A 25,066-nucleotide genomic window follows, 5' to 3' on the forward strand; every position below is an offset into this window, starting at 1 on the left:
AAAGGTTGGGTCATTTGCTTAAAAGTGTTAGCTACCAGAAAAAGGTACAATATTATGGGTGATATTATTTCTATAAGGCTGTTATTGTTCAGTTTTAATATATTGTAAGGTACATTATCAAACCACAATAAGAAAAACTTCACATTTTACCTATAAAAATATATAAATTTATTCTTACCAGCAGCCTTTTCATTTTGACCCAGAATATTATGCTGTCTTTTCCACAAGGGAACCAGTTCTTCTCTAGTAGTTTTAAGAGTCACAGAGGGATGACTTTCTTCATATGTTGGACGTCTTTGGGGGCAATATAACGTCCCATCTTGCGGGGCAACAGTTTGCCTGCCATGTGAATGATTTTTCGTTAACGTTTGGCACTCTGAAGAACAATACGATAGAGCTGGCATCACAGTGACTAAGTCAGAACAGACATGAGGGAGTGGAAGACTACTTTCTTGATTCCACTGATTCAACTTGTATTCTGTTGGAAGCATATGTTTTGAATTAAAGTAGTTACATGTACTGATGTTTTGAGAATTTTCAGGCATTACAGACTGACACTGAGATGCTTGTACATTTTTACAACTTCTAATATTTAATTGAGATGTAGGAGGAGGATGAGGTACAATTAATTTACCCTGAGCCTGTACAAATGTGTTGGCTTTGCTCGCAGACTGTGGTCGAGTAACAGTGCCTTTTCTGTTCATACATACAAAGCCTGACTGGACTTTAGCAGATCTTGTTCTTCTAATGACTTTCGCTTCACTCCTTTGTGGATTAGTTTTCTGAGTTTTGGAACCACCACTCTTTACAGGGGATATACTTTCCTCCTCTGTGGAGTCTGGCCAGGCTTGTTTAGCAGTGTTATAACCTGAAGGTATAAAACAGTTCAAAGGCACATGGTCTGTTCCAGATCCTCCTAAAGCAGTGACATTTTCAGAGATAAAATCGTCCTTGGGCTCTTTTTTATTAGCAGAATCCACAGCAGAAGCAGGAATACTAGGCATGTTGCTGGCAGCACCACTTTTAGCTCGAATGTGGGATGGTTGAGACCACTGTTGAGATACTCTTTTTCTACTCTTTAGCAAATGACTATCTTCAGCATTTTTCCTTGTATTGCCAGTTTCATCAAACCATCTCAGTTTTTTAATAGTTTTTGGAGTTTCTGCACTTTTCCCTTTTTCTTTTGTTAATTCAATACTATCTCTGATATCTGCTGCTTTTTGATTTCCTAACTTAAAGCCTTGGTTTGTAACCAGTGCCTTAAAATAATCATGCTCGTATTTAGATTCTTTCTTTAAAATACTTTTAAGAAATCTCACACTATTCTTCTCACAAATATTGTATTTCATTTTCTTGTGCTGACTGACTAAGTCACAATTAGAAATTATATTAGATAATGATTTTGATGCTTCATGTATTTTCTGTTTATCTTCTGAATCAGAGTTGTGAAGTATACAGGCTACTTGAAAATTATCTGAAAATAAAGACAACTCTTCCTCATTACAATTAGAATATTTTGTCTTTTCATCTTTAATGTCTTTCATTTCCCCTAACTTATCAGAACACTGCACTGGGTCAATTTCTTTTATGTGTATACTGCTCTTTGGTAAAGGCCTAGCTGATTGTGTATTCGATGGCAAAACTAAAGGTGTTGCCAAAGGTACAAATGAAGTAGGAACTGAAGTAGTTCTATTTTCTTGAGTCATTTCAGAATATTTCTCTTGGTCTGAAATTATTGTGATTTCCTGGGTTAGAGAATCTGGAGTGGCCCAGGCTTTGCTGAATTTAAATTTTGGGCTCTCAGTAACTAATGGTCTCTCCCTTTTGAATGCTTCAGAAGAGGAGTCAGTTGTCCTTATAACACTAGTTTCAGATGTGTTTTTGCTTTTTTTATCTTGTACAAATATGGATGGACTATGTAGAACGGCTACTGAATTATTAGCAGTATTTACGGCTCTTTCCTCAGTTCTACTCAGAGCAGATGGATTTTGTTCTTTACTATTAAAACATTTACTTGAATCAGGGAGAACATTAGGTTTACTAAAAATATCTGAGAAAATATTTGGATCATCTATATTTATAAGCCAATTATTTATGTGTTGAGTTTTAGAGAATGACAGTTTATCTTCATCAAAGCAGCTTAGATTAGTTGATTGCAGATTTGCTAATTTGAGAGAAATAGAATTCTGCTGCTGGACTGATGTGGAAGGCTCCTTATTAAGTGTTAAATATATTTCTTCACGTTCCCCAGCCTCAAGACTGTCTATACTTGAGAGGGTTTCAGAATTTATTATCTGATTAACTTCATCACGAAATTTCTGAAAGAAAAAAAAGAACATTGTTTTATAGCTTAGAAATTTTAAGTGTCAACAAAAATGATTCAACATACCACCATTACTTGGCACATAAAAGAGAGTAATATGACTACAGACAGTATAGGTATATAAATAATCCATATCCCTGGAGCAGTCCTCACAGTGAAAAAGAGGGAGCCAACAAAGACAATAAAATGTATTTGCCTTAGTTTCTTCACCTTAAAGTAACTACTCAATTATCCTAGCCATTAGTTATGGCTTAGAAAATAATTTTTGCTATTGCTGTTCCATTCAGAGAATAGTTTCCTGAAGGTTTCATAACAGCATGTGAAATTCTGAAACATAGTTATTTACAAAGGGTATTTTTTTTTCCTGAGACTCGGACTGGACTTGAATGAGGCTCTTAAAAGCCCTATGACTCTAATATGACTTTCCTATTGGTAAGGCTATACATTCTTTTAAAAGTTAATCTCATGGTCCATAAAAATATAAGATGTTTATGAAAACATGCCTGGATCCTGCTGATTTAATACTTAGATGGAGTGCATGCACTGGTATTATTATTTTTAAATTCCCCAGGGAATTCTAATGTGGATTTAAGACTGAGAACTATTGATTTTAATGGCTCATTTTTGGAGATTTAGCACAGTAATAATTTCCATGAATTCTTTACAGTAAGAGTCTTATCATTACTTCAATGTAATCTAATGGAAATTATCAGTTTTTAATAAAATTTCATGATCGCTTCAAAGTATTCTTGTTGTTCAGTCGCTCAGTCGTGTCCAATTTTTTGCCACCCCATGAACCGCAGCATGCCAGGCCTCCCTGTCCATCACCAACTCCCGAAGTTTGCTCAAACTCATGTCCATTGAGTCAGTGATGCCATCCAACCATCTCGTTCTCTGTTGTCCCCTTCTCCTTCTGCCTTTAATCTTTCCCAGCATCAGGTTCTTTTCTAATGAGTCAGTTCTTCGCATCAGGTGCCCAAAGTATTGGAGCTTCAGCTTCAGCACCAGTCCTTCCAAAGAACGTACAGGGTTGATTTCCTTAAGGATTGACTGGTTTGATCTCCTTGCAGTCCAAGGGACTCTCAAGAATCTTCTCCAGCAGCACAGTTCAAAAGCATCACTTCTTCGAGGCTCAGCCTTCTTTGTAATCCAAATCTCACATCATACATGACTACTGGAGAAACCATAGGTTTGATTACATGGACCTATGTCAGCAAAGTGATGCCTTTGCTTTTTAATACACTATGTAGCTTTGTCATAGCTATTCCAAGATTGTTGTTGTTCAGTCACTCAGTTGTTCCAACTCTGCAATTCCATGGACTGCAGCATGCCAGGCTGCTCTGTCCTTTGCCATCTCCTGGCACTTGCTCAAACTCATGTTCATTGAGTCAGTGATGCCATCCAACCATCTTGTCCTCTGTTGTCCCCTTCTCCTCCTACTTTTAATCTTTCCCAGCATCAGGGTCTTTTCTAATGAGTCGGCTCTTTGCCATCAGGAGGCCAAAGTATTGGAGCTTCAGTTTTAGTATCAGTCCTTCTAATGAACATTCACAATTGATTTCCTTTAGGATTTCCTGGTTTGATCTTCTTGCAGTCCAAGGAACTCTCACGAGTCTTCTTTAGCACCACAGTTTAAAAGCATCAATTCTTCACCGTTCAGCCTCCTCTATGGTTCAACTCTCACAAGCATACATGACTAATGGCAAAACCATAGCTTTGACCAGATGAACCTTAGTTGCCAAAATAATGTCTCTGCTTTTTAATATGCTGCCTAGGTTTGTCATAGGTTTCCTTCCAAAGAGAAAGCATCTTTCAATTTCGTGGCTGCAGTCACCATCTGTAGTGATTTCGGAGCCCAAGAAAATAAAGTCTGTCACTGTTTCCATTGTTTCCCCATCTATTTGCCATGAAGTGATGGGACTGGATGCCATGATCTTCGTTTTTTCAATGTTGCGTTTTAAGCCAGCTTTTTCACTCTCCTCTTTCACCTTCATCGAGAGGCTCTTTAGTTCCTCTTTGTTTTCTGCCATAAGGGTAGTGTCATCTGCATAACTGATTTTATTGATATTTCTCTCAGCAATCTTGATTCCAGCTTCCTCCAGCCCGGCATTTCCAATGATGTACTCTGCACAGAAGTTAAATAAGTAGGGTGACAATATACAGCCTTGACATACTCCTTTCCCAATTTGGAACCAGTCCTTGTTCCATGTCTGTTTCTAACTGTTACTTCTTGACCTGCAAACAGGTTTCTCAGGAGGCAGGTAAGGTGCTCTGGTATTCCCATCTCTTCCAGAATTTTCCACAGTTTGTTGTGATCTACACAGTCAAAGCTTTAGTATAGTCAATGAAGCAGAAGTAGATGTTTTTCTGGAATTCTCTTGCTTTTTCTGTGATCGAACAGATGATGGCAATTTGATCCCTGGTTTATCTGTCTTTTCTAAATCCAGCTTGAACATCTAGAAGTTCTTGGTTCATGTATTGTTGAAGCCAGGCTTCCTTGGAAATTTGTGGTTGCAGTCACCATCTGCAGTGATGGTATAGTCAATGTTTATAACTATTTCTAATTTCACACATATAACACAGATATTTAAAAAGCATTAATCAGCATAACATATGTAGAAATAAATTTACACAAATTTTAGAAAATTTAAATATTCTGATATTAAACAAAAATTTAGTATTTTTTTAGCCCTGAAAATAAACTGAGAAACCAAAGAAGTCAGTTACAGATTAAAAATATTTTAGTTTGTATAGTTAGTACTTATTGATATACTACTGTAAATGTTTTGCAAATGGTTTATTAGAGTTTGATATTACTAGCCTTTATTACCTGTTACTTCCTTCAACCTAACTCAAACAAAGCAAAGCACAGCTCCTTCAATGTCTGCTTTTGGAACAGTTATTTTAATTGATAATGAGGCTCCTAAAAGCTCTATGACTCTAACAAGAATTTCATCGAGACTGCATCTAATGAGATATAGAAATCTGGATTAGAAGGTCCTTTTAGACATAAGTATGATGTCTGTGGCTTTAACATTTCTCTTTGCCTAGGTCTGTGGTTGCTTCATTTCCCAAAGCACCTAAAAAGAAGTTCAGCAAACTCTTTTTTTACTCAGAATTTTTCACTAAATCAAACTTTTTTTCTCAGAATTTTTCTTATCACTAAAAAAAAATGAAACATTGTGATCAGCTTCAAGCTTTGCTTGTAAGTTACTGATATAAATTGTACTAGACTTAACATTGGAGAAGGCAATGGCACCCCATTCCAGTACTCTTGCCTGGAATATCCCACGGACAGAGGAGCCTGGTAGGCTGCAGTCCATGGGGTCGTTAAGAGTTGGACACGACTGAGCGACTTCACTTTCACTTTTCACTTTCATGCCTTGGAGAAGGAAATGGCAACCTACTCCAGTGTTCTTGCCTGGAGAATCCCAGGGATGGCGGAGCCTGGTGGGCTGCCGTCTATGGGGTCGCACAGAATCGGACACAACTGAAGCGACTTAGCAGCAGTAGCAGTAGCAGCAGACTTAACATGCTTTGTCTTTTAATTTTTAAATCAACTGTATTGAGATATACTTATCTACAGTAAAATGCACTCATTTTTTGGTTGTTATTGTATGTTTATGGAGTAAAATTTCATAACATAGAAGTTGGCTTAAAGCTTAACATTCAGAAAACTAAGATTGTGGCATCTGGTCCCATCACTTTATGGCAAATAGATGGGGAAACAGTGGAAACAGCAGCTGACTTTATTTTGGGGGGCTCCAAAATCACTGCAGATGGTGACTGCAGCTGTGAAATTAAAAGATGCTTACTCCTTGGAAGGAAAGTTATGACCAACCTAGACAGGATATTAAAAAGCAGAGACATTACTTTGCCAACAAAAGTCCATCTAGGCAAGGCTATGGTTTTTCCAGTAGTCATGTATGGATGTGAGAGTTGGACTATAAAGAAAGCTGAGCACTGAAGAATTGATGCTTTTGAACTGTGGTGTTGGAGAAGATTCTTGAGAGTCCCTTGGACTGCACGGAGATCCAACCGGTCCATCCTAAAGGAGATCAGTCCTGAGTGTTCACTGGAAGGACTGATGTTGAAGCTGAAACTCCAATACATTGGCCACCTGATGCGAAGAGCTGACTCATTTGAAAAGACCCTGATGCTTGGAAAGATTGAGGGTGGGAAGAGAAGGGGACGACAGAGGATGAGATGGCTGGATGGCATCACTGACTCAATGGACATGAGTTTGGGTAAACTTTGGGAGTTGGTGATGGACAGGGAGGCCTGGTGTGCTGCGGTCCATGGAGTTGCAGAGAGTCAGACACGACTGAGCCACTGAACTGAACTGAATGGAGTGAAACTAGTAATACTCAAATAATTTATTATTTTTAAATATAAAACGTATTTATTCACATCTTTGAGAAGTTACCATTTCTTCAAAAAATTTATGTACAAAATGCCAAGAAAAATTACAATAGCACCTTATTTCAAACCAAAAATACACACATGATGTATACAAACTTTAAAAAACAAAATACAAGCAATGTGAATATACATTATTTCAAAAATATTTCCAATGATATAGCTACAACTTAAATTATGTTAAGAGAAACAAATAACAGTGTTACCTAATATATTTATATATTTGTGTCATATTTTTTTGATGTGGACTATTTAAAAAAAATCTTTACTGAATTTTACAATATTGTTTTATATTTTGATTTTTTGGCCATGAGGCATGTGGTATCTTAGCTTCCTCATTAGGGATTGAACCTACACTCCTTCATAGGAAGGTGAAGTCTCTACCACTGGACCACCAGGGAGTCCCTAAATTATCATATTTTAAATGTATAGTTTGATAGGTTTTGACAAATTATTTACCCATAACTGTCATCCTGAAATCTTTAAGAACTTTCCATCTGTTGAATGGAGAAGGCAACAGCACCCCACTCCAGTACTGTTGCCTGGAAAATCCCATGGATGGAGGAGCCTGGTAGGCTGCAGTCCATGCGGTCGCTGAGAGTCGGACATGACTGAGCGACTTCACTTTGACTTTTCACTTTCATGAATTGGAGAAGGAAATGGCAACCCACTCCAGTATTCTTGACTACAGAAATCCCCCAGGGATGGGGGAGCCTGGTGGGCTGCCGTCTATGGGGTCGCACAGAGTTGGTCACGACTGAAGCGACTTAGCAGCAGCAGCATCCTTTGAAAGTTCCCTCATGCTTCTTTGTAGTAAATACCTACCCACCACTGACAACTACTAATCTGTTTTTTGTTACTATATAGATCTGAGTTTTCATTTGATATCATTTTCATTCTGCCTGAAAGACTTCCCAGAGGATCTTTTATTGCAGATACTGTTGTGTTCAGCTGTTGCTCATTTGAAAATGCCTATTTGGCTTTCATTTTAGAAGGACATTTTAGTTAAATATAGATTATAGGTTGGTAGTTTTTTTTTTACTTGTCAGAACTTTGAAAATGTTTCACTGTCTTCTGGCCTGAAATTAGTGTGGTTCATCTTACCTTTGTTAACTTGCATGTAATACATCTTTTACTCACTTTAGCTTAATTTAATTTTGATAAGGTTTTTTTGTGATGGGCTGTGTGCACATACATATGAGTGTATACTTACTTATCTTGGAGTTTGTTGAGCTTCTTTAATTTATGGATTTGCAGTTTCATCAAACTTGAAACATTCCCAGCCACTGTTTCTTTAAATGTTCCCTATCCTCTTTGTGAGATTAATTAAATGAATGTTAGATTTAGATATTGTCCCTCGTGTTACTAAGTTTTGTTAAATATATTTTTTCTGACTTTTTTCTCCCAGTGCTTCAGACGGATGATTTCTGTCCACTGATCCTTTTGTCTATAGAGCCTTCATTGATAAGTCCAACTAGTATAATTTTAATTTCAGGTAATATGTTTTTCAGATCTAGAAATTCTATTTGGTTCCTCCAAAAATTTCATTCTCATTATGTTCACTTTTCTTTAATTCTCTGAACACATTTGTAAAAGTTACTTTAAACTCTTGCCTGATAATTATCTCTGTCATTTATGATTATATTGACTATTTTTTCTCCTGGTTATGGGTCATATAGCTTTCTGCTTTTTCATACCTAGTGAGTTCTGAGTGTTGGACATTGTGAACATTATGCTGTATGTCTAAATTTCAGTCTTCTTTAAAAGAGTGTTTCTTTTTTTGACAGGTAGTTAAAATACCTATGGATTTTTTCCGAGGCCTGTCAGGAGGATATGTCCAGGTAAAAAGCCTATGTGATCATAGGGCTTACCTCATTTGTTTCCCTTTATTCAAGACCATCTCTTATACTACCTGTTCTGCACAGTTTAAAAATAACTGTTTCATATATTTTATTCCAAATTATAGTTGTGTGTGGCAGGACGGCACTTCTTCATAGCCAGATGAAGTCTCCTGTTTTGCTTTTCTAGCCTTGCCACAATTGCTCAGTTACTGGATAAACTAGGCCAAGATTACAAATTTAACCTTGATATCAGCATACTGACAATCTTATAAATGTGGGCAATTACTCATAAAAAATAAAGTGCATGAACATTTCAGGAAGTTTAGTATGAAATCCATACTCATTTGTAGGAAAAACTGAAGTAAACACCATATTAGAGAGAAGAGAAACACCATTTCTAGCTAATTATGCCATTTATTTATCAAGAACTTAATAGCCACATGTATTATAATTTTCAATTTGTATTTTATAATCCAATCTATAATGATACTTAAGATACATTATACTTTTAAATAACTTTCATATTTTTCAAAAAATAACATTCATAAAGCATATTTTTCTATGTATGAGACGTGGAAAAAGAAGAATAGCAGCACAGAGAAAATTGGAGCAAAAAGCTATTAAAACCTTCTCTCATTAGTATCTGTGATGAATCTGTGCTGATTCATCCAAACATACCGTTGGCTAGTGTTATATATTTCTTTAGTGGATAACAATGCAAAAATGGGACAGAATTATTGTGAGATATTAAAATATTAATAATGTATTTAGAGTTTCATACTTGCAAACTGCTTAGATGCTGATCTTCTAGGAGTTTCTGCGTTTCCTCCAGTTTAAGCTGGAATGCATCTTTGTTAGTAGTCAAGTTTGCCTTGCTGTTTTCCATTTCTTGACCACAATTGATTTTGGATATGAGATATTTCTGATGCTTATGATCATTTTTTGACAATGATGAAGGCAAGTCATTATCTATAGCTCTGTGAACCACACATAAAAAATGTTTAGTATACTTAAATAAAGTTAACATACAAATGACATACCATGTAATATGTGTTTGTGTGTGTCCAGATAATCATATATAAGGATATTGGAGAAATATATAGATATATTAGAATGGGAATTTAAAGGAATCAATAATAGAATAAAAATGGATGTGGGATTATAGTGTCAATAAAGCATTCCATCTTCATGTAGGAATGCCCAATTTTTCATGGCTTTGTTTATTAAATCCTATTCCTCTACTATTTGGGATAGATATTGAAGTAATTACTATAGATGTACAGAGTCAGTCCTCAGTTCTTTAAGAGCATCCCTATCTGGATAATAATATGCTGCACTATCCTTAGTTCTGAGTTGATATCTATAGATGGTGCTATCCCTATAACCCTAATAGAGTTGGTTGAAGATTCAAGCAGTTAGAAAATATGAAAATTTCTTGTCAGGGTAGACTGGAATTTCCATCTAACTTTAATACGTTTGGAAACTTGGATTCCATCTAACTTTACTAGGTTTGGAGGATACTAACATATTTTTCTCAGTTGTACCACAAATATAAGCATGGTTTTCATGGCACAGAGGGGGCACCTTTAAAGCAGAGTCTATTTTTAGTGTGTTAAAGTGCCAGCTCCAAATTATCAGTGGATGATATCATCCTGTTTCAGAATTTTGCATCTTCTAGAAACTTACAGCATGTTACACTTCAGTATATGAACAAAGTGAAAATAAAAAGAAAAAAGGAAAATTTTTTTGGGGTGGGTGAGAGATGAAAGTATATCAAAAGCTGACTGCTATTGCATTAGGGCTGGCGGTATGAATCCCAAGGGTATTTATCCCCAATTCACTTGAATTATCCTCAATTCAATGAGGATTAAAATACTTTGAAAAGTGACTTGTGGCCACATGTGACATATATCTATCTCCAATACCCATATATATCTTTATTTGGACAGACTGGAATAGTCAAAGTCAATGATTACTAGATTCCTGACTATCGTTTTGCAACCACAGAGAGATCAAGGAGAGCAAAAAGGTATCTAAGTTCCTGAACACTGAGATTATGTTTCTCTTACATATTCCTTCCCTTTCAGGCACCCTTCCCAAATGAAGTATTGCTAAATCTACAGAAATATCTAATAAACTAAATTTATTTACCTTTTAAGTTGTCGTCTCTCAACTTTTTCTTCTCTATTTCTTTCTTGCTTCTCTTGCTTCTCTTCTCTTCTCTACTTTCTTCCCCCAGTGAGGAGGATTGAAGGAATGTATAGGAATAAAAGGAGACGGAGAGGCAGAAAGACAGGAAGAGTGAAGCACAGGGGGAAAGGAAGAAGAAATCATAAAAGAAGAAGAAACAGAAGGAACAGGAGAGGGGAAATCTAAATTTGCTGAAGGCAAATATGGAGAGGGAGATGAATACAAAGGAGAGGAAAAAAGAGGGATAGACAAAAGAGGTAAGAATGGAGAGGTAGTAGGGGAAGGTGAAGGAGAGGAGGAAAGAACAGATGAAGAGGAAGAAAGCTGTAGAGAGGATGAAGAAGAGGATATGGAATTAGAAGGTGAAGACAAAGAGGAGGATGGAGAATTACAGGGAGGCAGATTGGACAGAACTGACACAGATGGATGACCTACAAAGGCCTGGGGAAGATTTGACAATGCTATGGTTTGTGGGACAGATTGCTGGACTGATGGAAAAGGATCTAACTGAGCAGGATGTTCAGGCAACGGAGTGACAGCAGAAAGAGTGGGGACTGTTTGATGAGGGGGATGACTGGCTAAACAGGAAGGCTTCAAAACAGGAAAACCTTCCAAAGGGGTTGGAGGAACAGTCAGTCGAGCTGGAAGGGAATGACGGACAAGGGCAGGCATTAGAGTTGTTGGGGTTGAATGCTGTGCTGGAAGAGAATGTTCGGATCTGAAAGTTTTATAAAACAACTTGCTCTGTGAGTCTGAATCAGAAATGACTGGTGAACCTCGGGGTGGGTGGGGTAAATGGTCAGGTGGGCCAGAAGGAATTGGGGTTGGCAGATGAGGGAACCTGCCAGGAAAGCTAGAAGTAACTGAAGCTGGTGGGCGAGGAAGATACTTGATCGGGTAGGATGGTAACGGGGCTGCTAAGAAGTTCTTTGGAAGAGCAGAGGGGACAGATGGATGAACAGGCTGGCAGGTGGAAGAAACGGTTGGATAGCTAGGAAGAATTTGGGAATGGTGGGATAGCAATGGGGCTCTGAAGGGAGATAGCTTATTAGGTAAGTGGGGATCAGGTGTGGAGGTAGCTGGACAGGCAGGAATGGATCTGCATAGGTGGAAAAGCATTTGAACAGGAAGTAGAGAGACAGCCTTATTAAGATGGTTTTTCGCTGTATTGGGCTCCCTCTATGTTCATGCTATGCTTTGTTCTGAGGGTCCATGCATTACGTCCTTCTGACCAACCAGTGTCCTCTCATGAGTTGAGAAATGTACATAGGTTACTTATTCAGGTTCCCCTTTTCTCATTCCTTGCCCTTTAACAGTATTTTCACCTCTCAGAAGTCTGACAGTCATACAGATAATGAATATGGGCTAGAAAATCTGGTTGAAAGTGATGACACAAAGGGCAAATAGAGGTCAAACAGATCACTGCTCAGCTTTAGTCAGATTTCTCAGGGTAGGTAGCCTGTGGTTCAGGATCAACTGTCTCACCACAAATACATGGATATTGGAGATAGATATCTAACAACATTATCTTAAAGTATAAAAATATGGGGAAAATGTAGTTTCTTTTGCTCTATGTCTACCAAAAGGGTCAAGTATATTATCTTTGTGATAAGGATTTGGTTGTGATGGAAGGCTTTTATTTTTATTAGTCATTTCTTATATCTCATTATTTCTTGAAATAGTTTTTATTTTCATATGGACATAAGTCTTATTTTTCTTGAGGCTTAAGCACTGAATGCCTTCCATTTTTAATACAATTCTTCTCTCCTTTAGATTATCACATTACAGCATCTTAAATTATTTTTATCTACCACTAATATTTTCTACATTAGAACAATCATTTGTGAGTACAGATATATCTCCCCTTATTTGGAAGGCCCGTTTCTTGGTATTACCTTATTGTTTAACACATTTTAGGTTTATATTGTACAGAAAATGTATTTTTAATGTGATAACCGCATATAAGTATTTGTAGCCTAATTACATTTTTAATCCTAGTACATATAAATATTTCTATGAACTTAACACCTGATCTTTAATATTCCAAGCTTTCACATTTGTAGTACAGCATCTTTATAGTTTATAAAGCATTTTCACATACATTATTTTAATACTGTCAGTTATCTGTGGAGAGCAGCTTAACTTTATAATAAGTAAACAAGGGTGTTCTCTCTATAAATTGTATACATTTGTTGTATTCCAAATACATAAAACTTATGCATGTGTATATAGAGATATAGACATCATGAAGTCATAGTAATAATAGTATATTACAACAATAACTGAAAACCATGTATTCTAGTTTAGAATGGAAATTATTTCTTGTAAAAGAAAACTGGTACAATGGTCCTAGCACAGATTTGGTATAACAATAACTACATGTTTGTTTGCTACAGTGAAATCAAAGTTGTCTGATGTGTTATCTCTTCTAAGACTTTAGAAAGTGTATACTGTTGAACAAAAATGTCTATCCTTTTATTCATTGTGCAAAAGTTTTTTTGATTGAAAATAGTTGATGTTATCAGGATAATAATACACAGAAAAATAAATCTAGTAGAGCAGAAAACCTGTATATAAAAATGCACATTACTTCCATACTAAATTACTGGAAATTTTTTATTCCTCTAAATTCCCCTGGACCCTAAACCCCCTCTAATTGTCTGTCATCTTCCTTTTTGAGACAAAAATTTCCAGTGAGTACTCTAAAATTACACTGTGTTCACTGCCTCAGCTTCCATTTGTTTCTTAATCTACTGCTGTCTGGCTTCTGTCTCTACCATTCCAATGTACTGCTTTTGCTAGTGATTAACTAATTGACCTAACTGCAAAAAGAGACACTTCTTGACCACTATCTTTCTTGACTTTAATTCCCTCGGTTTTCATATTATCATATGTTCCTGGATATTTTGTAACTTCTCTGGTTGTTCCTCCTCAGGCTCTTTCTTGAGCTCCTCTTTCTTTGCTTGGATATGCTAGATTTTTTGAGAGTTATGCAAGCCTCTGCTTGTCTATCCATATTCTCTGTGTAATCTTATTCATATTGTCTGTGTGATCTTATCTGTATCTGTATGTAAGTGAAGGGTTAATCCATCCTCTGTGGACCAATTCAACTCTGGGTTAACTCTTTATCTCTGTCCCCTGGATTATTAGCAGAACTAGGACTGTGTTTCAGGCACACAGATATAAAAAATGACCCTTCATGGATAAACTGTCTGTACTGACAGGACTGTGAATAAGCCATAGGAAGGACTTATAGGAAGGACTGGTAGGAAGCTATAGCTTTGGGTTTCCCCAAGTGTGGTAATTCTTAAAACTGAACATATCGCTTGCATGGAAGCTATTCATATAGTCATTACAAGAAATATTGGCTCCTGTTTAGAACAGAGGATTTCTAACCCAGGTTGTCTTTGCATTGTGGGAAGAGGGGGATAGCAAAGATGAGCCCTTTAACTATTTCGCAGCATGCCATGAGGATTCCGCCTACTTAAGAATGTTGCCTGTTGGTATGCAGTGTTTTATGTCTTCTAATTGAGGTCAAACCTGGTCTACTGCAGTCATGAGTTTGAGTGTTCAGCTGAACCAAGACCACCACTAGTGGGTACTAAAGTGTTAGTCACTCAGTTGTGTCTGACTCTTTGTGACCCCATGCACTATAGCCCACCAGGCTCATCTGTCCATGGAATTCTCCAGGCAAGAATACTGGAGTGGGTTGCCATTCCCTTCTCTAGGGGACCTTCCCAACCCATGGATCAAACCTGGGTATCCTGCACTGCAGGCAGATTCTTTACCATCTGAGCCACCAGGGACTGAACTATGGCTTTAACTTATCCATTCATTGACAACTATCATACCTACATTCATGGCCCAGACATCTTACCAATGAGAAATTGACTCCAGAATAGCTCATAAGTGTCTCAAACTCACAATTTGTCATCATCCTTCCAGTTACTCTCTCCCTTAAACCACTTTGTCCTGAACAGTCCTTATTTTGATAAATCGTTTCATTATCCATTAACTAACCAAATCCATTCTCCACAGTCATTCTTGATTCCTCCCATTCACCTTTTGGTTCTTAAAAAGTTACCAAATCATGTTGATTCTACCTACTAAGTAGGTCTTCATAAGTCATTGTTTTCACTAACTAAACTACCATTTTGTCTGATTTTTCAACCTTTAGTCTTACTATATTCTTCCTCAACCTGACAATATTCCTAAAATATAAATGTTATATGCTTGCTTAAAATCTCTCAGTAACTGCTTTTAGGACAAATTCCTTAACAAAGCTCTTCATGTCTTAATTCATGGCTTCCTTTCTAAACAACCTATCTGTCTACAATTTCTCAATGTACACATTAGTCAAAATAAATTACCACAGACTTACAGTTACCAGAAGGGAAGAGATAGATTGGGAGTTTGGGATTGACATGTACACACTGCTATATTTAAAATAGATAACCAACAAAAATCTACTGTATAGCACAGGGAACACTGCTCAATATTCTGTAATAACCTAAATGGGGAAAGAATTTGAAAAATAGATACATGTATATATACATAACTGAATCACTTTGCAATATACCTGAAACTAACACAACACTGTTAATCAACTATGCTCCGATATAAAATAAAAATTAAAATGAACAAAATGAACCACCTCTTTCAGCTCTCTTAATACAGCACATCCTTTTATACCTTTGTTCTTTTTCACATACTATTTGTTCCATCTTTCCGGAGTTCCCTCTCAATGTCTCTGATAAATATCTTCCTCATTTATTAAGCTTCAGGTCATGTTTATATCCTCTGAGTTTTCATAATGTCAGTGATGTTTCTCTGTTTAAAGTATTTGTTGAATACTTCCAACATGCACAGCACTGAACTAAGCATCATAGGGAATATCTGCATGAGCGAGATTAAGCTATTGTTCTCTACAATATTACAGTTTGGTGGGGCAGGCATAACTACACATAAAAATTGAGCAATGACATATACAATCATGATTTTAAAATTTATTGATATAGCCTTGAGCTCTTGTTTCATCGTACGTTCAACTGTTTTTATACATTTCTACTTGGATATTTACTCTCTAAATTCAGAAAGCTCAAATGAAGTTTAATAATATCTTGTTAAACCTATACACTTTTATTACATTCTTTATAATTTTTAAAGTCAGGAAATTCCCTCAATGATCAAGATTCAAAATTTCACCCTCTTTTGATTTTTTTACTTCTTTCATTTTCTTTATTCCACTATACACCAAAGCTATAATACAGTCTTTCCACGAAATATTTTTCTTCTGTCTTTCTTTTGTATTTCACTACCACTCTTTTAACATAAGTCCTTTTAAACTCATTGCTTGAATATCTCTTGATTTTCCTGCACTATCCTCTCCATACTCCAATTATTTTTATATCAAGAGATACTTTATTCTATATGAAACTTATCACATTATTCTTATTCTTTAATTTATTCTTTGATGATTTACATTATTACGTTAAATTCATGTATACAGCACCTGATTCAGTATTTTTGCAGGTTATACTCAATTATAGGTTACTGTAAGATAAAGGACATAATTTTCTATACTATACAGTATATTCTTGTTGCTTATCTATTTTATTTTGTTATTATTTTTCTGATTTACACAGCATGCAGGTTCTTAGTTCCCTCACCAGGGATGGAACCTGGGCTCCCTGCAGTTTAAGGGAGTCTTAACCACTGAATACCAGGGAAGTCCCATTTATCTATTTTATATATAGTAGTTTGTATCTGTTAATCTCATATCTCTAATTTGTCCTTCCCCCTCTCTCTGGCAACCACAAGTTTGTTTCTATATATGTATGTCTGTTTTGCATGTACATTTATATGTATTTTTAGATTCCACATGTAAGTGATATATAATACCTGCTTTTGTTTGACTTATTTCACTAAGCACTGTATTCTCTAGGTCCATCCCTGCTGCTGCAAATGGTAGAATTTTATTCTTCTTTATGGCTGAATAATATTCCACCATATACATAACACATCTTAATCCAATCATCTGGAAAACTGGGATGCGATTCTAAGTATTAAACTGAACTGTTTATGTATTTTGGCTATTAGCCCCTTTTCAGTTATATCATTTACAAATATTTTCTCCAATTTTTAAAAAGTTATCATTTTGTTGATGGTTTCCTTTGTTGTGCAAAAGCTTTTGCATTTAATTAGATCATATTGGTTTATTTTTGCTCTTATTTCCACTGACTTAAGAGACAGATTCAAAAAAAATTGCTATGATTTATGTCAAAGCGTGTTATGCTTATGTCTTCTTCTAGGAGTTTTATAGTTTCTCATACTACATTTATGTCTTTAATCCATTTGAGTTTTTACTTTTGTACACTGTGTTAGAGAATGTTCTAACTTCATTCTGTTACATGTAGCTGTCCAGTTTTCTGGACAGCTTGTCTTTTCTCTATTGTGTATTCTTGTCACCTTTGTCATAGGTTAACTGACTGTAAGTGTGTGGGTTTATTACTGGGTTCTCTATTCAGTTTCATTAGTCAATGTGTCTGTTGTGCCAATAACGCTACTGTTTTGATTACTGGAGCTTTGTAGTATAGTCACAAGTCTGAGAGGGTTATATCTCCAGCTTTGTTCTTTATTCTCAGCATTTGTCATTTCTGGATGTTTTGTGATTCCATATAAATTGTAGTATTATTTGTTTTAGATCTGTGAAAAAATGTTATAGGTATTTTGATAGAGATTGCATTAACTCTGTAGATTGCTTTGGGTAGTATGTCCGTTTTAATGATATTACTCCCTCCAATTCAATAGCATGGAATATCTTTACATTTCTTTGAATCATCTTCAATTTCCTTCATCAGGTTTTACAGTTTTCAGAGTACAGGCCTTTTATTCTCTTGGCTAAGTTTACTCCTAGGTATTTTATTTTTTGATGTGATTTTAAACAGGATTGTTTACTTTATATTTCTGATATTTCATTATTAGTGTATAAAAGACAATAGATTTCTGCATATTATTCTTATATCGCACAACCTTGCTAAATTCATTAGTTTCTAATATTAATAGTTCTTGGGTGGAGACTATAGAAGTTCTCTATATAGAGTGTTATGTCATCTGCAGAGCGAGTTTTACCTCTTCATCTTCAAATTTGGATTCCTTTTATTGCTGTTTCTGTGGTTAGGAATTCCAACACTATGTTAAACAGAAGCAGTGAAAGTGGACATTCTTGTCTTGTCCTTGATTTTAAAGGAAAATTTAAAAAATTTTCACAATTGAATATGATGTGGGCTATTGGATTTGTCATAAAATGGCCTTCATTATGCTGAGATATGTTCCCTCTATACACACTTTGATGAGGGCTTTTTATCATAAATAGACACTGAATTTTTTCTGTTTTTCTCTGTTATCTATTGAGACAATCACATAATTTTTCTTTCTTTTTGTTAATATGGTTTATCAAATCGATTGATTTATGTATCTCAAACCATCCTTGTGACCCTGGAATAAATTCAACTTGATCATGATGTATAATTATTTTTACGTATTGTTGGACTTAGTTTGCTAACATTTTGTTGAAGATTTCTGCATCTATATTCATCAAAAATATTGGCCTATAATTTTTTCTTTTTTTGTAGTGTCTTTGCCTCATTTTGGTATCAGGGTAAGGATCATCTTGTAGGATGAATTTGGGAGTATTCTAATAAACTCTTCAAGTTTATGAAATAGTTTGATTAGGACAGGTATTAATTCTTCTTTATACATTCAGTAGAATTGCCCTGCAAAGCTGTCCTGTTCTGAATTTTGTTTGCTGGGCATTTTTCTTTTTTAAAAAATTCAACTTCATGTCTAGTGAATGGTCTTCTGTTCAAACTGTCTATTTCTTCTTGACTGTCTTGGCAGCTGTATGTTTCAAGAAATTTGTCCACTTCTTGTAGGCTGTCCAATCTATTGGCATATAAACTGTTCATAGTACTCTTATGATTTTTTTTGTATCTCTGTGGTATTGGTTGTAATTTATCCTCTTTATTTTCTTATTTTACTTGGATCCTCTCTCTTTTCTTCTTGGTGAGCCTGTTTATTTTTCAAAAAACTAGCTCTTGGTTTCGTTCATTTTTTTCTACTGTTTTTTTCTCTCCTAGGAAATGACTTTTTAAAAAATTGAAGCACAGTTGATTTAAAGTATGGTATTAGGTGTACAGTAAAGTGATTCAGTTATATATATATATATTTTTCAGATTATTTTTATTATAGATTATTACAGATATTAACTATAGTTCCTTATGCTATGCAATAAATCCTTTTTGCTTGTTTATTTTATATATAAGTGGTTTGCATCTGTTAATCCCATAATTTATCCCTCCTTTCCCCTTTGACAACCATAAGTTTGTTTTCAATGCCTGTGAGTTGGTTTCTGTTTTGTATACATCAATAGATTCATTCCTATTATTTTTCAGATTCCACATGTATGTGATATCATTATTTCCTTTCTTCTGCTAACTTTGGACTTTTTTCTTTTTCTAATTCTTTTAGGTGATAGGTTAGGTTGTTTTGAGATTTTTTCTTATTTCTTGAGGAAGGATTGTATTGCTATGACCTTCCCTCTTAGAACTGCTTTTTCTGTATCACATAAATTGGAAAGTTTTGCTTCCCATTTCATTTGTTTTGAGATATTTTCTGATTTACTCTTTGATTTATTCGTTACCCTCTCTCTTTTTTTTTTTTTCAGTAGCATGTTGTATAGTCTCCACATGTTTATTCTTTTCTGTTTTTCTTTCTGTAGTTGATTTCTAGTTTCATACCCTTGAGGTTATAAAAGAAAAAGCTTGATATAATTTCTATCCTCTTAAATTTGTTGAGTCTTGTTTTGAGACCTAGTATGTGATATATGTTAGTTGTTCAGTCATGTCTGACTCTTTGAGACTGGATGGACTGTTACCCACCAGGCTACCCTGTCCATGGAATTCACCAGGCAAGAATAGTGGAGTAGGTAGTCATTCCCTTAACCAGGAGATCTTCCTTGCCCAGGGATCAAACCCGGATCTCCTGCATTGCAGGTGGATTCTGTACAGTCTAAGCCATCAGAGAAGCCCCTTGGACTGCAAAGAGACCAAACCAGTCAATCCTAAAGGAAATCAACCTGGAATATTCATTGGAAGGACTGATGCTGAAGCTCCAATACTTTGACCACCTGATGCAAAGAGCTGACTCATTGGAAAAGACCCTGATGCTGGGAAAGAAGAAGGCAAAAGAAGAAGAGGGTGGCAAAGGATGAGATGGTTAGATAGTATCACTGTCTCAATAGACATGAATTTGAGCAAACTCCAGGAGATAGTGAAGGACAGGAAAGCCTGGCATGCTGCAGTTCATGGGGTGGCAAAGAATTACTTTACCACAACTGCCTTATTGATTTTCTTTCTGGATGATCTGTTCATTGATATCTGTGGGGTGTTAAAGTCTCCTGTAATTACTGCACTACTGTCAATTTCTCCTTTTATGTTTGTTAGTGTTTATACAGTTAGGTGCTACTGTATTGGGTATGTATATGTTAAATAGTACATATCCTCTTCTTGTACTGATCTCTTTTTATCATTACATAGTACTCTTTTTGTCTTTCATTAAGCCTTTGTTTTGTCATCTCCATTTGCATAAAATATACTTTTCTGTCTCCTCACTTTCAGTTTGTATCTTTTGCCTTAAATGAATCTCTTGTAGGCAGCATATAGAAGGGTCTTTTTTAAAATCCAATTAGCTAGCTGTGTCTTTTGATTGAAGCATTAATCCAGTGATATGTAAAGTAATTTATTAATAGGTATATACTTATTACCAATTTATTACTTGTTTTCCAGTTGTTTTGTCATTTTTCTCTCTCTCTTTTCCTGGCTTGATGATTTTCTTTTGTAGTATGCTTGAGTTCCATGCTTTTTGATTGTTGTGTATCTATTTGTGGTTACCATGGTGTTCATATACGTTAAACCTTAATTATGTCTACTTGCTTTAAACTCATAGTCATTTAAATTCAAACACATTCTAAGAGATCTACATTTTTTACTACTCTACCCCACATTTTGTATTTCTGATGTAATTATTTATTTATTGTAGTTACAGTTGCTTTACAACTTTTGTCTTTTAATCTATGTGCTAGCTTATTTCGGAGAAGGCAATGGCACCCCACTCCAGTACTCTTGCCTGGAATATCCCATGGATGGAGGAGCCTGGTGGGCTACAGTCCATGGGGTCACTAAGAGTCGGACACGACTGAGCGACTTCACTTTGACTTTTCACTTTCCTGCATTGGAGAAGGAAATGGCAACCCACTCCAGTGTTCTTGCCTGGAGAATCCCAGGGACAGGGGAGCCTCATGGGTTGCCTTCTCTGGGGTAGCACAGAGTTGGACACGACTGAAGCGACTTAGCAGCAGCAGCAGCTAGCTTATTTAAGTGGTCTTCAATCCCCACTATATATGTCTTTCCTATTGGGGTTTTCTCTTTCCTATAGATTCTTCTTTTTCATTTTGAGAAGACCCTTCAACATTTCTTTTAGGGTAGGTTTATTATTGCTGAATTCTTTTAGTTTTTGCTTGTCTGAGGAGTTCTTTATCTCATCTATTCTAAATGATAATCTCACTGGGTAGACTATCTTAGGTTGCAGGTTCCTCTGCCCTTTTATTTTACTTAACTTTCTGTGTCTCTGACTTTAGGTGAAACAGTTACCTATTACAGTCTTGAAGGGGTGTTCTTATGTGGGTGTGTCCCTATGCAGACTGTGTGTGCCCAATGTATTTGGGGGGAGGGCTGGATTAGATGTGGATGCAAGTCATGTCTTTCCTCATGGTATGCTGGCCTCTACCACATTGGAAAGGGGGTATGGCTGGTAATGGAGGAGTTCAGAGTCTGTGCAGGGTGTGGGACAGTACGTCTATGCTCAGTGGCCATCACTGTCCTGTCAGGGGTGAGATCTGCTCCTAAGTGGTGGGAGCAAAAGCCCTCAAATTTGGGTTCAAGCTGGTTCTGCTTCCTTTAAGTGTGTATTTTTCCTTCTCCCTGCACTAGGCAATCCACTCCAGCACTCTTGCCTGGAAAATCCCATGGACGGAGGAGCCTGATAGGCTACAGTTCATGGGGTCGCAAAGAGTCGGACATGACTTCACTTTCACTTTCAAATGCCTTCTATGGAGAAGGCAATGGCACCCCACTCCAGTACTCTTGCCTGGAGAATCCCATGGATGGAGGAGCCTGGTAGGCTACAGTCCATGGGGTTGCTAAGAGTCGGACACGACTAAGTGACTTCACTTTCACTTTTCACTTTTATGCATTGGAGAAGGAAATGGCAACCCACTCCAGTATTCTTGCCTGGAGAATCTCAGGGACGGGGGAGCCTGTTGGGCTGCTGTCTATGGGGTCACACAGAGTTGGACACGACTGATGTGACTTAGCAGCAGCAGCACTAGGCTTGAACTTGGCCTAGTGGTTGTGGGAATTCAAGTCTGGGCTATTTCTTGGGTGCTATTTGAGTAAGCACCAGCAATGGACACTGCTCTATCTAGACTACATCCCTGGCCCCCAGGACACCTTTGGATCTTTAGATTGACTCTTTCCCAGGTCCTGAATGCCTGAGATCCAGGGCCAAGCTGTGGCTTGGAGTAAGCAGGGTAACCTTCACTTGGCTCAGACTGGGGGGTGTGGCATGGCGGCAGCTACTAGGGTACACCTCTCTCTGCCCTGTCTGGTGGCAAGCTAACACTTGCACTCTCCTCGAGTGGAGTCTAGGCTTCTCTAGCCTTCTCAGTGGTTCTCCAAGCAGCCAAAGGGGCTTGTCTCCTATGTGCAGGACTCCAGGATGGGGATGCCCAGGCTATGGTTGGATTCACTCACTTCTTAGGGTGAGTGTCTGCCGGCATGATCTCCCTTTTCCTTTCAGTCCTCTCCTAGAGGCACAGACCCCTTACCTGATGCTTACTTCCTATCCTGCCTGATTACACATGTATCTTACAACCTTGGTTATATAAGGGTCCTTCTGCAAGTTTCCAGTTAGCTTTCCATGAATTGTTCCACATGTGGATGTATTTTTGCATTGTTTATTATGGGAGGTGAGCTCAGGTCCTCTTCAGCTCCCATTTTTTATACTCTACTTCTTATACTTCTGATTGATCAACATTCTTAAACGTTTATGTCTCTTCTCTGCCATAAAGGGCATTTTCATTTTTTCTTATTCTCTCATCTTTTCCTTCTAATCTCTCAAAATAATTTTATTCTTTATTAGATCTGTCTTTTCCTTTTTTTAGAAGTGTTATTGAATTTGTTACAATATTGCCTCTGTTTTGCTTTTTTTGGCCATGAGGCATGTGGAATCTTAGCTCCCCAACCAGGGATCAAACCTGCACCCTCTGGAAGGCAAAGTCTTAACCAATGGATGACCAGGGAGGGCCCTCCTTTTCTCACTATACAAAATAGTACTATTTTAGTTTAGGTAGTAATGATCTGTCACTTGGATTAGCCCATTAAGTTTTTCTAGTCTCCTTGTTTCCAGTTTCTTTCCATTCTTTTCATTCTCCAACATTCATACCAATTATCTTCCAATATAAAGAGGACTATGTCACTCTGTTTAAAAACCTCCATTGGCTCTCTACTAGTTATAGGGCGAAATAAAAACTTCCTAGCTAGAAATACAAGCATTCACATCTGACCTCAATCTACATTTCTAGATAATCTCTCGTCCTACCAGCAACATATACTACAGTCTTGTTACTCTGAACAAATTCTATGTCCTCAGGCGTCTTTGCCTTTTATAACACTGTAGGCCTGAACATGCCAGAAATCAACCTGTGCTTAATTAGTAGACAATGTGTACTCATCCTTTAAGTCTCCTCTCCAACTTTAAATTTTGTACTTTATCACGTGTGTGTGTATGCTTAGTCACTCAGTTGTGTCCAACTCTTTGTGATCCCATGGACTGTAGCCTGCCAGGTTCCTCTGTCCATGGGATCCTCCAGGAAAGAATACTAGAGTGGGTTGCCATTCCCTTCTCCTGGGGATCTTTTGACCCAAAAATCAAACTCGGGTCCTGCATTGAAGGTGGAGTCTTTACTGACTGAGCCACCTTTATCACTTTGCTAGTATTTCTGTAACCGTACACATTACACAGTTTTGTTCGAGTCTTACGGTGTAATTACCATTACATGGTATTATAATGTAACTGCAAACACTTATTGGGCAGAGGACCATATTTCATTCATATTATAACTCTTGCTAATCAATGTACAGCATATAATAGGTACTTAAGACTTCACATTTTTATTCTCTACCTTTCTAGACTGCATTTCTGTTACTCATTAGTTTAACATCCATATTTAACAGGATAATATTTCTTCCATCATAAGAGAAAAAGCCATATTTTGGCCCTACATCCCCTTTGGCTACTGTTCTACCACTCTTTTCCTTTCACAGCCAAGCTACAGTTGGTATTTTTTCTTTCTCACTCTGCAGTTTCCTTTCAACTCATTGCAATCTTTTTTCTGTCTCCATCCCTCCACTGAAATTTGACAAAAACTGCCAGAGTGACTTTTCTATTTTGAAATATATGGGACATATTCCCTCTAAGCTGGATATTTTCTCTTTGCCACTCCATATTCATTTTCCACACTTATCTCTGCTAGGCAGAGACTGAATGATACCTGCCTTTTGATTTATGGCTGTTTTGACCAATGAAAGGTACTAGCAAGAAATGGGAATGTGACAGAACAAAGTGGTTTTTGACAACCACTCCTCTGGCTTCCTCTCCGCTTGGCTTGGTTTAGCAGTGGCAATGCTCCTCTGCCTAGTAGCCCTCTTGTACAGCTACAGCTCTTTTCAGTTTAAAGTTTGTTATGATAATACTGAGTTTGCTGTCAGTTTTGGGGTTGCTTCATCATCCTTTGTTGGCATCCCAGTCTCCTTACTAACCTCTTTTCAGTTACCCCTTTTAAATGCTACATGTTTTCTGCCAGTATCCCAACTGGTAAAACTTTTTATATTAATGATTACCTAGAAGCCATTTGATTTCCATAAGCTTTTATTCCCCGTGAAAGTCTATACTTGCTTAGTTCCATCTTCTCCCTATATACAGTCTCTACCAACTATTCTGTTCCTATCTGCAGGCTTCTCTTTTTTCACTTCCTTATATATTGCTCTTCTATAGTGCTCTATCCTAGTTCTGCTGTCATAGTACATACTCTCCACTGCTGACTTCATCCATTGTTTTGGCTTCTAATATCTTAAGTCTAAATCTTTCTCTTGAGCTTCAGACCTATGTATTTTCA

The 25,066-nt window shown here is 36.9% G+C and overlaps 1 protein-coding gene across 1 annotated transcript in view; it reads right to left on the reverse strand.

The window, feature by feature from the left end:
• Positions 1-25,066, reverse strand: part of KIAA1377 (KIAA1377 ortholog) — a 73,913-nt gene that overhangs the window by 30,478 nt on the left and 18,369 nt on the right. Inside the window, exons 4-5 of the mRNA XM_010828824.1 lie at positions 9,365-9,560; positions 179-2,318 (exon numbers count right to left, since the gene is read on the reverse strand). Coding sequence (XP_010827126.1) covers positions 179-2,318; positions 9,365-9,560 — 2,336 coding nt within the window. The remainder of the gene's footprint in view (positions 1-178; positions 2,319-9,364; positions 9,561-25,066) is intronic.

Source organism: Bison bison, unplaced genomic scaffold (genome assembly GCF_000754665.1).
Source record: "Bison bison bison isolate TAMUID 2011002044 unplaced genomic scaffold, Bison_UMD1.0 scf7180017858736, whole genome shotgun sequence".
Classification (NCBI taxonomy): Eukaryota; Metazoa; Chordata; class Mammalia; order Artiodactyla; family Bovidae; genus Bison; species Bison bison.